General features: G+C 35.9%; 2 protein-coding genes across 2 annotated transcripts in view; one reads left to right on the top strand and one right to left on the bottom strand.

Annotated features, from left to right (window-relative positions):
* Positions 1-745: 745 nt before the first annotated feature.
* Positions 746-11,149, bottom strand: LOC132159801 (TM2 domain-containing protein 1-like). The gene is made up of 7 exons (XM_059569406.1): positions 11,011-11,149; positions 10,513-10,581; positions 9,202-9,310; positions 9,010-9,101; positions 6,112-6,185; positions 3,037-3,156; positions 746-1,446 (listed from the first exon to the last, which is right to left on the bottom strand). The coding sequence occupies exons 1-6, from the start codon at positions 11,147-11,149 to the stop codon at positions 3,046-3,048; spliced, it is 594 nt and encodes a 197-aa protein (XP_059425389.1). The 3' UTR covers positions 746-1,446; positions 3,037-3,045.
* LOC132160200 (inaD-like protein) overlaps positions 11,101-14,453 on the top strand; it is a 128,547-nt gene continuing 125,194 nt past the window's right edge. Inside the window, exons 1-3 of the mRNA XM_059569946.1 lie at positions 11,101-11,218; positions 13,313-13,367; positions 13,462-13,640. Of these exons, the coding sequence (XP_059425929.1) occupies positions 13,346-13,367; positions 13,462-13,640 (201 nt within the window). The 5' untranslated portion in view covers positions 11,101-11,218; positions 13,313-13,345. The remainder of the gene's footprint in view (positions 11,219-13,312; positions 13,368-13,461; positions 13,641-14,453) is intronic.

Raw genomic sequence — 14,453 nt, 5'->3', positions numbered from 1 at the left:
GGAACAAGAAAAGAGCTCGAGAGAGGAGGAGAAAAGAGGAACAAGAAAGGGGCAAAGGGGGTTAGGAAAACATTTTGCACATGAATCAATTTTTTCTTTTATATTAAAAGATCAAAGTTATCTTGTTCTCCATTTTTAAGGAGACATTTAACAACTCTGACAGCTGCATGACATGATATACTTAATCTAAACGCATTCAAAGTCTTAGCGGTGCATTGTTATTATTGCTCATTCTTACAGTTAAGGTTTTCAAATCCGTAATCCTACGTAGCAAACTTCAGGGCCTAACTCACATGAATGATGCTTCAAATTGAACCATGCGGTTGCCTTTCAAAGCGACTGAACACCTTAAAACTGTGCGAATCCTCGCTGTCCAAACTATTGTTTCATGGAGATTTATAGAGATGCCTAAAGCAGGCTCTGGAGAGCTTGGGCAGAGTCCCAAAGCAGCACTGGTCACCCGTCATCACAGACGCTGGGGAACGTGCTAAATCTGTTTTTACATATCCAAGCAGAGTCGTACGTGTTGTAGCAAGGACACTGCAGTTCATAAGGAAGCATGCTCGTACGCACGTAAACGCACACACATTGGCATAGTCAGGTTTGCTTCGCCATCACTTCAGCGTGATGAAGAGCCTCTACAGGAGTCTGTATCAATGGCGATGTGACAAGCAGACACACTCAAGTAAAATTGAAGGAGCACTTGACATTGGTCTGACACAGACTGTTTTAAGATCGGAGGGGATTACGGTGTACCACTTTTATTAGACACCTGAAATTTGTAACAACCCAATATTATACGATATCTTACAATTAGAGATTATTCTGACCAATACCAGATGTTGTTATATGACGGCTGATGCAAAAAAAAAATCTTTCTTATATTGGTCATTACAGGTTAACTACAAAACTTAACATCTGCTAATACTTGTCAGAACCAACAGGGAAACCGATTAGTTGCGTATTTCTACTAACAATGCAAAGTACAAAACATGTCAGCAAAAAAAAAAAAAAAGATAAAACTTTATTTACAGTGTTTAAATAACATCAAAACATCACACAATGTAAAACAAGGTGAAGCTAGTGAGGACAGGAATGAAAAGAAATAAAACATGTATGACATTCCACCAGCATGACTCATGGAAAGAGATTGATGGATGGAGAGATGGAGAGAGAGTGATAGAGGACATGAGTGGTCCAGTGGAAAAAACAGCTATACAAGGATCCTAGCAGAACTTGGAGCGGTGAGATCAAAGCTAGCTCAGCATATACATGAGCCATGTTTGCAACTCCAGACATGGGCTAGTCTTTCCCAGAGCGTAGTTTGGCATATCCATGTGATTTTGTGTTTGGAAACGGCAAAGGCATGTCCAAAGAAAATTGGTGGTGATGGGATTTACATAACACGATCCTGTACATTTGGTGGGTCATCTCATTGGGATCCACCTGAAACGGCAGAATGGAAAGAGTTAGTTCGGTTTGGGAGCAGGTCCAGGATAACACAAGCAGAAGATAAATCAGTCTCTTCCCACACTGGAGAAGACACATGTGGTGGGGAACGTTTCCAATTCTGAAAATGGATCAGTGTCATTTTTCCTATACGAGAAAGAACATCATTTGCGTTTCTGGATTCATTCCAGAGCTGATGTAAACATGAGAAACCTATTTATAAGGATGAAACATAGAAAAACAGGAGGAGGATTAGGTTGGTTGTAGGACATTTATCAGAGGGTTTCTTGCACTGTGTATTGTCAGATAGCTTGTTGCTGGGCAGAACCCCTTAAAGAAACATTTTAAAAACGTATTTACCCCTGAAAGTTTCATGGTAGTAATTCACCTTTTAGGGGTAGATAAGCTTATTTAATTGTTTTGCCCCAAATAATAAAGGTATTGAATCCATAGGATACAATTTTTGAACTTTTTATATCCAAGGACTGGACCATTTGACACACAGGTTGCTTTGTCTAATGGTGTAGGTCATCTAAATTTGGGTTGTTTGGTTTAGATCTAGGTGTAGTTCACCTATGTCTGGGGTACTTCATCTAGATCTACCTTGGGATATTTATTTAAATATGGGCTGATTGTCTTGAAATAGCACTAGATATAATGTTAATCTGTATCAGGCTTCAAGGAAATAGCAAGGATTATGGTTTGAGATGGTGGCCTACAGATAAACCTATTCTTGTTCTTAGTTTCTGTCAAAATTCTCTACTGAAAATGCCTCTGTTTTCAGACTATACTTTTCCTAGCAATTTTTGTGTGAGAGCAAGAGAGAGATAAAAGAAAAGAGGAGCAAATAGACAAGGAGATGAGGTGAATGTGGCTGAGTGAATCAGGGACTGAGACCTTGTCTCTTCGGAGGCTTATGCTGGAACAATGGAAACACGGGAAAGCAAGTAATGGTCTCCACATGGGTCCCATTCCACATAACACCCATGTCACTGCCATTACCACTGCGGCAGCAAATGTTAACCAGAGAGCTGAACTGGCAGGAAACAGAAACTGATAGGGTACAGACAAAGATATTAGGAATCGTCTAGAATGTGGCCACTATTTTCTTTTGGATCTGGGGGATGTCGGCAAGAGTGTGTGTGTGTGTGTGTGTGGAGTACCAGGACAAAATTCAACAGATGCAGCCCTGGTGCCAGCCATAATAAGTGCAATCTCACGACCCTGCCGTGTTTTCCCCATGTCCTCTCGGCACGTCTGACATTTAATCGCTCTCTCTCCCCAGAGCAGAGAGCCTCTTCTGGGGAACAGAAGAGTGAGGGGCAGTGGACGGGGTCTTAAAGCACAGCTGAAGGTGTCCTTGGTCTGCCAGTTTGCTTTGATACCCCAGGAGGTCACTCGAGAGCACCACTGACTTTGACTCATCGCATTATTGAGAAACCTTTGAAGGACTTTCAAAATATGCCACTTACCAATACACCCCTTTGTCTTGCTCTCTCAACACTGCTGGTTTTGTGTGAAAGGGTTCACAACTATCGCATCCACCCTTGTATTAGGTTTTCACTGCTTTGACAAAGAGATCCTCACCTGGTGTCTTCACAGAGAGAGCTGCGTTCTTCTGTAGGTCTCATTTGTTATCGAAAGACGGGTGAGGCGTGCCCCGTAGTAGTCCACAATGTAATCCGACCCATCTGATGGACCCACGATCTACACCAGAGCAAACAGAATGAGTCTCAAATGTCAGAGCAGCGTAGGGAGACCTACATAACAATGTAATCTTTCACCAGACAATTACATGATTCCACATTACACAATGATGATTACCAGGTGGGCTGGTAGGGTCTATCGTCCTCCTCAGATGGCTTATGCTTGTACAATTGAATTATAAGACAGTAATGCCGAATTGGAGGCAATTTAAGTTTAACCCCAGGCAGTGTTGTAATTGAGGTTGCTTTTGGAGTCCTGGTGAGGAGGAGTGTCCCGAAGGACAGTCCCCAGATCAGAGCTTCAGCAATGAGCCTAGAGCCCAAACTGGGGCCTGTGCCAGTTCTGAGATCAGCTACTACTACTGACTGACGCACAAAGACGGTGTAATGGCTTCCTGCAGGCATACTTGTCCAACACCTGGCCCTGCCGGCTCTGCTCTGCTCCGCTTTGGGACAGGATGATAATGAGAACACACATCTGGTAGAGGGAGAAAGGCGCCCACCAAACACAGATACTGTGTTCTACCATATCGAGATTAGCATTCATCTGGCAGCGGCCCAATACAAGCTATTTCCTTTCGCAATGGTATCGGCCGAGAGTTGTCTAGATTGGTGTGGTGGTCAACTAGAGTTTCATGTTCTCTCATACCATTAACATTCGATCCATCAAACTCATTCGATGCCTCCACTCACAAACCCATAGTTTTGCGGTGCCATTAATCTTGCATCATTACTTTCGAAAGGCCAAAACGTGGTGCGACTGGCGGGAGGGAATATCGATGAATATAAATAACAGCAACATGTCCCAGGTGTTTATTCATTAGTTCTCAAAGATGCATTTCCCAGACGACGTGGCTCTTAGCGAAGGTAGTTAAGTGTATAAAATATGGGGTTTTAGAGAGGAGCGATGTGTGCAAATGGGGTCCCGAGGGAAGGGGATACTCTTTATCAAAAGTGTCACAATTTAAAAACGAAGGGGCCCGACAGTCGACAGCTAATTGAGAATGTTAGCGCGTGACAGCTTTGGCTGCCAGAGGCACTTCTTAAAAGCATTGCTCTCCCAGGGCCTTCAATAAGACATTAAGAGAACAATAAACACTGCAGTGGCCCTGTTAATCAAAGCCGCCACGGCCATTTCAAAAAATAAAGGCTTGCTTTATTTATCCACTGCGGCTAGAAGGAGCGGATTTTTCCAAGAAGGAACACAAAACGACTGAAGGAGTGATAATAAACTGGCAGGAGAGTGAAATTGTCATTGAATGGACAGGTATTGTTTTGAGGTGGTGTGCTGAAGGCAACTATGCATAATCAAACCAGGTACGGAGGATTTGAGGCACACAATTTTTATGGAAGTCAGTAAATTTTAAAGTGATTGAAAGAGTAGAGCTTAATAATGATGTATGGTTCTTGAGACTTGAGATTCTTGCCCTGATCTTTCCCAACATTCCGAAACATGTTGAAAGACATCATCTCATTGTTCCCTTAGTGTTCAGTAGCTCAGACACATCTGAGCAAATCTCAAAAAAATGTTTGTTTACACTAGCAGTGGGGGACGCAAACATTTCCAACATATGACGCAGCAGTCGGTGGATTTCTAAAGTATGTGTAATAATTATTCCTGGAACTATCCTTCAACACCCATAAGAGCTTTCCATAAATATCTGTCATCAGTGGTGTGTGGAAGTGGTAGCGGTGAGCAAACGTCTCTCATGTATAGCTTCATTCAGACCCGCGAGGCCTAATGAGAGTGGAGTGGGTGAGGTTAGGCCTAACAAGATGACAAATGGAGTGGCTTTTTTTTTCTTGTCAGGTGTAGGGGGCCTTTAATAGGGGTTAGGGGAGTCCTGTGGGAGCGTGTGACTCGGCATAGGAGGAGGCGTAAACAAACCATGTCTCATTAGCTCCTTTCACAGTGCTGGAGGCACCGGAGGAGAGACACAGGTGCCACTGAATACAAACACAAGCATTCAAGTACAAGTCAATGCCGAGTCTCTGTATCTGCAGCTCATTTAGGGGATTGTGGGTAGAGTGCCTCCCTTGGTTACTGCCCTAATATGCTATATGTAAACTAGTAGTCTTTTAGCACACGCTTTTTACCAAAGTAACTTACTGTATATTTATTAAAGGTCTTGATAAAAATGGCACAATGGTGATAGCTCATGTTATCACAGATTTACAGCACTCGTAAAGAAATGTCACTACAAAACATATATTAATGCCTGGATATATTCTACATGAACATATTTTAGATATCTTAATCCTCCTTAATAACTATTCATAAGAAGAAAATCAGGAGTTTTAGGGAAAAGGCGTAGTTAATAGTTAGTTGAGAGGGAGAATTGCCCACCGTTGTGCTTCGGGTGTCCCAAGTTTGAATCCCACCTTGTGGACCTTTCCTGATCCCATTCCCGCTTTCTTCCACTTGCTTCCTGTATATCTCCACTATCCCATAGCTATCCTATCACTATCCTATCACCCACCCCCATTGTGACATTATTTATATGTCCGTTAAACAACCTTACCCCAAAATCTCTGTATTGGTAGATAATCGTAATAAGGAATATATTAAAACATAGTTATACAGTTCTAAAAAAAATATATATATATAGTTATTTTATAAAGAAAATACAATACAATAAATCTCACAATATTTTTAAGAAAAATGTTATTTATTTTTAAAAATAAATATAAAATAGTAAATTAATAAAATATGTAACCAAATAAAAGTAAAAAAAAAAATAAATCACATTTCCAAAATCAAATATACTTTCAAATAAATAAAATGGTGAAAGCAAAATACAATGTGAAATGACACAATTACAGCCAATCTGAAATAAAATGTGGGGCATAATGGGGCTAATATGTTAATAACCAAAATAAAAGAATAAAATGGATCAACCTTTGAGAACAAAGCAGAAGTAAATGCATGCATCAGTAAATGGGTCAAAAGCCATACCTGCATGGATATCAACATGAAGTCCACTAAGCTTCCAATTCCACAGAATCCCACAGTGCAGAATTTCAGTAGGCCTGAAAACAAACAAAAAGTTATCCACATGATAACCAAGAACATGCTGTACTGAAAGCCTCCCATCACTACCAGTTTGTGTCCAAAAACATTTTCCTCTGGCTTCTCTGTATGACCACAAAGAAAAACAATTTTGAGGGCAAAGCTATTCATTGTGTTGTTGTTTTTCCATGCTTGCAGTAGTGCAGACTGGTGTTGAAGTTTTCAAACCACTGTGCAAGGTTGTAAGGTCAAATTACAAGTGTCAGCCAAATTCGTACAGCTGGCTTCTTTCCGTGTGAAGAATTTGGAAGATTTTGTGCATTTAAGACTTCGGTAGATTGTCACTCAATTAATGTTCATGAGTCAAGTCAAGGTTTATAACATCCGCACATAATTGCCACAAAATAAACAATTTTGGCTTAAATTTAAGTAGGCCTACTTTGGATGTCCATTTGAAAAAAGCATCAGGAGCCCATGAGGTCTGCAGTCAATTAAAACCCCCTTCCATTCTGCGATTCAAACATAATTGCTGCTAATCATCTCTAATATTTCTTATAATTGATCATTGAGGGGTTTAGGCATGTTGATTCCAGGACGGATATCAAAAAAGCCACCTGCAGAATGTCTTCTCAACAAGTCCAGGCCTTCCTTTGAGTCACACCTGGTCTGGACTGACCTCAGAGCTGCTGGGCCATTACGCTCTCAATGAACATGTCTATACAACTGACTCCAGCGTGGTGTGAGCCTGCCTTTCACAAAGAAGCCGGGAACAAGGGGGACCTTCAAACGGCCAGGCCCTTTTGTCCTAAAGCAGGTGCTTAATTGATCAGGAAGTCCTTAAAACGTGTAGAGAGGCAGAAAAACAGAGCTTCCCGCTGTATCCCGCCTTGTGATTTAGATGTATGGCTTGAACTCATCTGCATGCGATGACAATAATTGCACTATGGGATAGGCGAACACCATGAGATCTGATGGTAAAGGAGAGAACTGTTTTAGTTAATTAGTTGTCGCACGCTGATTCGTTTTGTTAAAACAGCTGGTGCCAAAAAAAGAGCAAGGTGTTCATCAAAGGGGTTTCTCACTTGTTCTGAAAGCAGCACGTGATCTACAGCTCTGTATGGACTGATACTCTTGGCCTCATGTGTGAACAGCATGTACCTTTTCTTAAAAGCTCTACAAAACCATTTCATGACATCAGTGTGTGCTGTGATTTTCTCTCAGGGGTTTATTTTTTAAACAGGCGTGGATCTGGTGGGGACTGTTAATATCGTTGTCAAAGGGGAAGGTCCAGAGTTCTTCGAACTAACGGAAAGACTAGAAGAACACTTTAATAACCAGTCTTTAATCAAAGTTTATTAGTCTTTAAATCCATGGCTGATGGAGGGAATCCCACAAAACCTGTTTAAAACATGACCAGTGGCCTGTTTCTTTAAACAAGCTTAACAAATAAGCAAGGCTTATTTCAGTTATTCTGACTTATTTTGAACCAAATCAACTGACAATTAATCAGAGTAACTGAAATAAACCTGGTTTATTTGGTAAACTTGTTTTATGAAACAGGCCCCTGGTCAAATGTCTATTTAAATTCAAGAGCATTATTATTATTATTTTTTTTACATTTAATATGGCTGACAAAGTCTCTCTTCTTTTAGGCATGAATTTTTATTAAAATTAAAGAGATTGTCTCCTGAAAATCCCCCATAATTTATGTATGTTTTAGTTTGTTTAATTTTTTTTTTACATTATTCCCCAAGATGATTGTCACTAATATAATATGGTAATTATTAATTGCATTGTAGTAAAAAAAAGATCAGTGTTGTAATTATTAACTATATTAAGAAAAAAATAATTGTGTTAATTCAAATAAAGCTGAAATAAAACAAAATATTAGATGAAAAATGTAAAATAAACAAAGTTTAATATAGAAATGCAGCATTGGCAAATAACTGATTAAGTACTATAATTACTAGCTGAAATAAAACTTAAAAATTAAAATTAAAAAAATAAAAATAAAATTAAAAATTTTATCAATTTAGAATAAAAAAAAACTAATAAAAATGACAAAAGCACAAAAAATACTAAAAATTTAGCAAATTAAATTGCAAACTGAAAATATAAAAGCTAATATAAAACAAAAATAATAGTATAGTATATAAATAATCCTAAAATAACAGATTGTTTTAGTGAATTTTGTAAAATAAGTGCTTGCTTAGAGTCTGTACTTTTATTTATTTATTTGCTATTGTTAAATTACAAAATAAAATAATAATCGAGATTAAATATGCCACCCTGCTCTCTAGATTTTGTTATCAGATCTGGGCATTAAGAAAAAAAACACTAATCTACAATTATATCGGTTACTGTCATATCATAATCATAATAATTATCGGCATCAGATCCAATTTCCATGTCAGTGCTGAAATATCCATATCTGCCTTTTTAAATCAACAAGGGCAAGAAAAATGTGATTCTTATCCTGAGAACATCTGGTGAAAAGGTGTGTCCTTGGAAAGGAAATGAGCTGATGATGTCAACAGCAGAAAATCCAGGACTGATTCTGTCTTTTCTAAAGGTCCAGTGTTTCAGCGCAGCACAAGCATGAGATATTTTCATGAGTTATTGATGAGTAAATGGGTGCCAGAAAGGGGATTTCGGGTTACGGCACACAGCCAAAGAGGAAAAAATCCACCTTTGGATCCATGGCCTAGCAGTCTACATATTTAGACAAGTTTGAATATGGTTTGCAACATTTGCAGATTTCACTTTCCTATCATTAAATCTCACAGTGTCTGTAAAGAATGGACCAAAAAGACCAACAATAAAAGTCAAGTAATACAGTCTTACCCAAGGCTGGATATCCCAAATAGAACCGATCCGCCCCAATCCATCCCAGGAAGAGTGACAGGGCAACAGCTACCTTGTATGAGTAACCACTCCTAATGTAAAACAAAGCGCATCCATGTTATTCAAATATATTTACAGATCATTCACAAATACGAATAATCTGTACTCAAATTCAGAGTAAGTTTGTCTTACACATTTCGACACGGGATGCTTTTGTTAAACCCGACCTCTACACCGCTGAATTTGAGCTGCGTTCCATTTAACAGCCGGCAGCTGATGTTCGGAGCAGGTAGACATTCCACTGCAATGAAACACAGCCTTAGACTCCTGATTCAACAGACATGTAGTGACATGTAGCTAGTATCAGGCATATTCTGGCATTAGAGACATATTTTTTTTTTATGAAACATAAATAAGAATGAAATATACAGAAATTTTAATATAAAAAAGTTTATAAATAAAGTAATAAAGTGTGTATATATATATATATATATAAATATATATATATATATATATATATATATATACACAGTATATTTATGGATAAAGAGGAAAAAAAATACATATTAATATGATTAATTCTTATCATAAATAAAAATCATGTTATCACAAAAAAATATTCAAAGTATCATTTAAAGTATTGTATATAACAATTATAAGAAATTATAAAACATAACATTATAACACAATTATTACATTCTAGTCTAAAATATATGATTATAGTTTATAATTCTATTAGTGTTACAGTATATTGTTATATATAATACATAAAATATTACATTACATAATAAATATAAAAGTAAAAAAGAATTATTATTCATAACAAATGTATGACATTTAATATAAATGTATTATATATTTAAAATAAATTAGTAATATAATTTCATATAATTTTAAACACAATTTAATTTAGTTATATAAAAATTTTAATATTTATAAAATTATATGTATTTTACACTATACTGTTCATATATATATATATATATATATATATATATATATATATATATATATATATATATATATATACACACACACACACACACACACACACACACACTAAGTATTATAATTATAGTAATTAATATTTTGCATTATATATTATTTACATTATATAAATGTACACATTACACTTAATAAATATTAATACTTTCATTTAATAAATATCTATTTAATAATACACAATTAATAAATAATACTGTATAATATAATTATATTAATGAATAGAAATACATAAATCAAAATACATAAAATAGTATCCATTATAATATTGTATTACCTGATTATATTATTAAATTTATAAAAATTTGAAATTCTAATAAATGATACATAAAATAAACATTTTATATTAATGCATTACATTATAATAAAAAATCTAACTATTTATTATAAATTATATTAATTTAGTTGTATTATAATTGTAATATTTATAAATAGATATTCACACACTACAATAGCAGCATTTTAAATAGTGAAACATATGTACGCAGCCGGCCGACCCACCCCAAGCCAACCGGTCCTTGCAGTTTTCTGGTTCTTGAGTAGCATCATCTATTTTGGGCTCTTTACACACATACCTGAGCTCTGTCAAGGAGAAATCAAGTGGTATTTATATCACAAAGCAACATTAACTGATACTGATCTCCACTAGTGCTGGATGAATGACAGACACGAGCCATCAGAAGACAATCAACTTGACACTTACATTGTACACTAATGTTATAAAAACACATCTGAAATGTTCAAACAGGTCTAACGTCAAAACTAATCTAATATCATGCAATGTAGGGCATATTGTGTATAGCCTTTTGCATCACTCCATACAAGATTGAATCACGAATCTAGAACACAACACCTAATATTTCCACCGTAATTATGTAAATAGTGACTTGTAAGTTAAATCAGTACATTTATATTCAAAACAAGCACCAGTAACAGCGGAAATGCTAGCTAGCCGGATACTATTTTAACGATCTCAATCCATTTAGGCGGTTTTGAAAGGATATTGTCCCAGTCGCAGTTTATCACAGCTGTCCACCTCGTCCCCCAGACTGTGGATGACAGTCAGGCAGAAGGTGAAGACGATCAGCGGCCGTGTTGTTGACCGAAAGCGCAACAAACTACTCCAGCGTAACGCCATGTTGAACTGTCACGTGACTGCCGGGGCTCTTAAAGGAACAGTGCACTAGATTCGCCGCACACATATCATGTAAGTCTCTCGTAATTCTTTTATTTGTTGCCTTTAACTTTATTTATATACGTAATAAAGCCAGATTGTTTGGTTAGAGAAAGTTCGCTCTTAAAACCAAGTGTCGGTTCAACTTACTCGCGGTGATTGATGCTGATAATCAACTTTATAACCGGCTAACTGCGCTAGCTTGTGTCCCATTATAGCGTTTGAATTGGGAAGCAGCAATACGTTTGTGTATGAGGTTGTATTTTCATTCTTTCACTCTCAAAGTTATGGTTTATTGTTGATATTTAAAAATAAAGCACGTTTCGATTGATAAAATGATTCTTTAATGTCTTTTTTAGACTGTCAATAACAAGTTTTAAGAGCACTGATTTCACAGTGTTTTATGCGTACGCACCTGTTTGTTTGCGTTTATTTAATTTATATGATATGACATTCTATAAATAATGCTTTATTTAAGGAGTAGGAATATAAACACCTCTTTCGTCTTCAGTTGCGTAATGGTTTCGTTGTGTTTAAACGAAAATAAAGTTCGCCGAAACGTGAACGTTCACTTCCTGGTTTCAGGTGAGGCTCGCGCAGGTGTAAACAGACAAAACAGGACTCAGTCTCAGGCCAAAGCAAGTCTTGAAATGCTGGATTGTGTTTTATGAGGGATTCAAAGTTTTGATTTAACCCCAAGAACAAGTGTACGGACATAAATTTCGTGGGTATGTAAGGTAGATAGACTCACTTTTATTTAGTTGGCTGCTTACGTGAACAGAAACTACCAAAAGATCTTTTGTAAGATATGGTTACAGGTTTTAGAAATCGATACTTGAGACTTTGGTTAATTTCTGTTTAATTATATGAAAACAAATGCATGATTTCAGCATTCATTTAATAAAACTAAGATTTACTACCATCTTTGGAGAAATGTAACTCTTTAAAATCACTTTTTATCCATTTCACACATCCTTACTGAATAAAAGTATTAATTTCTTTAAAGAAAAAAAAAGGAAAAAAAATACTTTACTTTACTGACCCCAGACTTTTTAATAGTAGTGTATATTAAAATATATATATATATATATATATTTTTTTTGAATAAACACTGTTCTTTTACCTTTATATTTATCAAAAAATCCTGAAAATCATATCCAGATTTACTTATAAATAAATAAATTATATTTTAAAATATATTAAAATAGAAAACTTTTATTTTAAAATTGCAATACTTTTTTCCCTCCACAAAATTAGTTTAATAAATTTTTTTTTTGATCAAATAGAATAGATGCACCTTGATCAGCATAAGAAACTACTTCTTTTAAAAATTCAATTAAATTATAATAATAGCAGTAGTAGTAGTAATAATAATAGGCAAGGCAAGTTTATTTATACAGCACATTTCGTAATTCAAAGTGCTTTACATAAAAGAAAGTAAAATAGTAATGAAGAAAAATAATAACAAGAATAAAACAAGCAATTTTAAAACTTTTAAAATTATTAAAACTGTTCTTATTTAAAATGAATTTAAAACAGTTAGAAAATGATTTTACATAAAATTAAATAAAAAAAATAGTGAAAATATATATTGCAATCAGTTCAGACATTGCACAGTGCTCATTCAATAAATGCACAGCTAAACAGATGAGTTTTAAGTCTAGATTTAAATGTGACTAGTGTTTTAGCACATCTGATCTCTTCTGGAAGCTGATTCCAACTGCGGGCAGCATAGTAGCTAAAGGAGGACTCCCCTTGTTTTGTGTGAACCCTTGGTATTTCTAACTGACTCGATCCTAATGATCTGAGTGCTCTGTTAGGTTTATATTCAGTGAGCATATCTGCAATATATTTCGGTCCTAGGTCATTTAGTGACTTATATACGAGTAAAAGTACTTTTAAATCAATCCTAATAGTATAATTATTAGTATTTCTGAAATTTATATAATGTTTTTAATGGAAATTACACTCAACAAGAACAATTTTAATGTATACATTTTCTTTACATTAATTTATACATTTTTTTTTATTAAATGAATACTATGAACTTGTCTTTATTGACTAGTCAATTCTAAAAATCTAATTGAAGCTTAAATGTGTTCTTCCTGTGTACTACTTCTTTCACAGGTCAATCTGCACTGAATTTTCAAGATAAGGACAATGTTTGAGAGCGTACCGACAGGTCTCACTCGTTCTTCTGATTTTCATCTAAGCAAGCATACTATGTCTTTAATCTGTCTTTGCATGGTTAATATCTGGATTGTGTGTGCTCTCAGTGTCTGCTTCCGAGCGGCAGCAGGTGCTCCAGGCCTTGGAAAGACTTCAGTCCAAGCTCGTGCAGAGGGAAGAGTGGACCCACAGCGACAGGCTCGGCACGCTGAAGGAAGCTCTGCAGAGCCCTCTGTTCGGCCACATCCTCACCCTGCAGCACTCCGTCAAACAGCTCAAAGACCAGGTGAGTCTTCTTCTAAAGCAGATAAATGGAAATACTTTTTAGTGATAACACATACACCTTTAAAGACAGTCTTACTGTGAGCTTTAAAGTTAAATTATATATGTTTATATTATAATTAATACACTATACTGTTTAAAAGTTTGGAGTTAAAAAAAGAAGTCTCTTATGCTCACCAAGGCTGCATTTGTTTGATTAAAATACAGTAAAATTAGTAATATTGTGAAATATTACTACAATTCAAAAGAACTGGTTTCTGTTTGAATGTATTTAAAATAGCTTTAAAAAGCTGAATTGTCAGCAACATTACTCCAGTCTTCAGTGTCACATGATCACAAGTCGTTCTGATATGCTGATTAGCTGCTCAAGGAACATTTCTTATTACTATCAATGTAAAAAAAAAAAAAAAAACCTTGAAGGGTTAGTTCACTTAAAAAAAATGAAAAATCTGTGCTTAATTACTCACCCTCATGTGGTTCCAAACCCTTTAGAAACTTTGTTCTTTTTCAGATAACCAATTAATATATTTTTGATGAAATCTAAGAGCTCTCTTATCCTCCGTAGACAGCAATGCTATTACCACAGAAATCAGCACACAGAAACGTAGCAAGGACATTGGTAAAATAGTCCATGGGTCATCATCAGGGCTTCAACCGTAATTTTACGAAGCTACGAAAATACTCTCTGTGCGCGAAGAAAACAATAATAACATAATTTATTCAGCAATTCTTCTCCCCCAGTTAACCGTCTTCCGCCATTTTGGAGAGTACCCCAGAACGTAATCAGCGCTGTTTACGTTCAGTAGACAGCGCACAC

Source organism: Carassius carassius, chromosome 16 (assembly GCF_963082965.1).
Source record: "Carassius carassius chromosome 16, fCarCar2.1, whole genome shotgun sequence".
Taxonomy (NCBI): domain Eukaryota; kingdom Metazoa; phylum Chordata; class Actinopteri; order Cypriniformes; family Cyprinidae; genus Carassius; species Carassius carassius.
The sequence above is the reverse complement of the archived record's forward strand: the minus strand, read 5'-3'. Positions and strand labels throughout refer to the sequence as shown.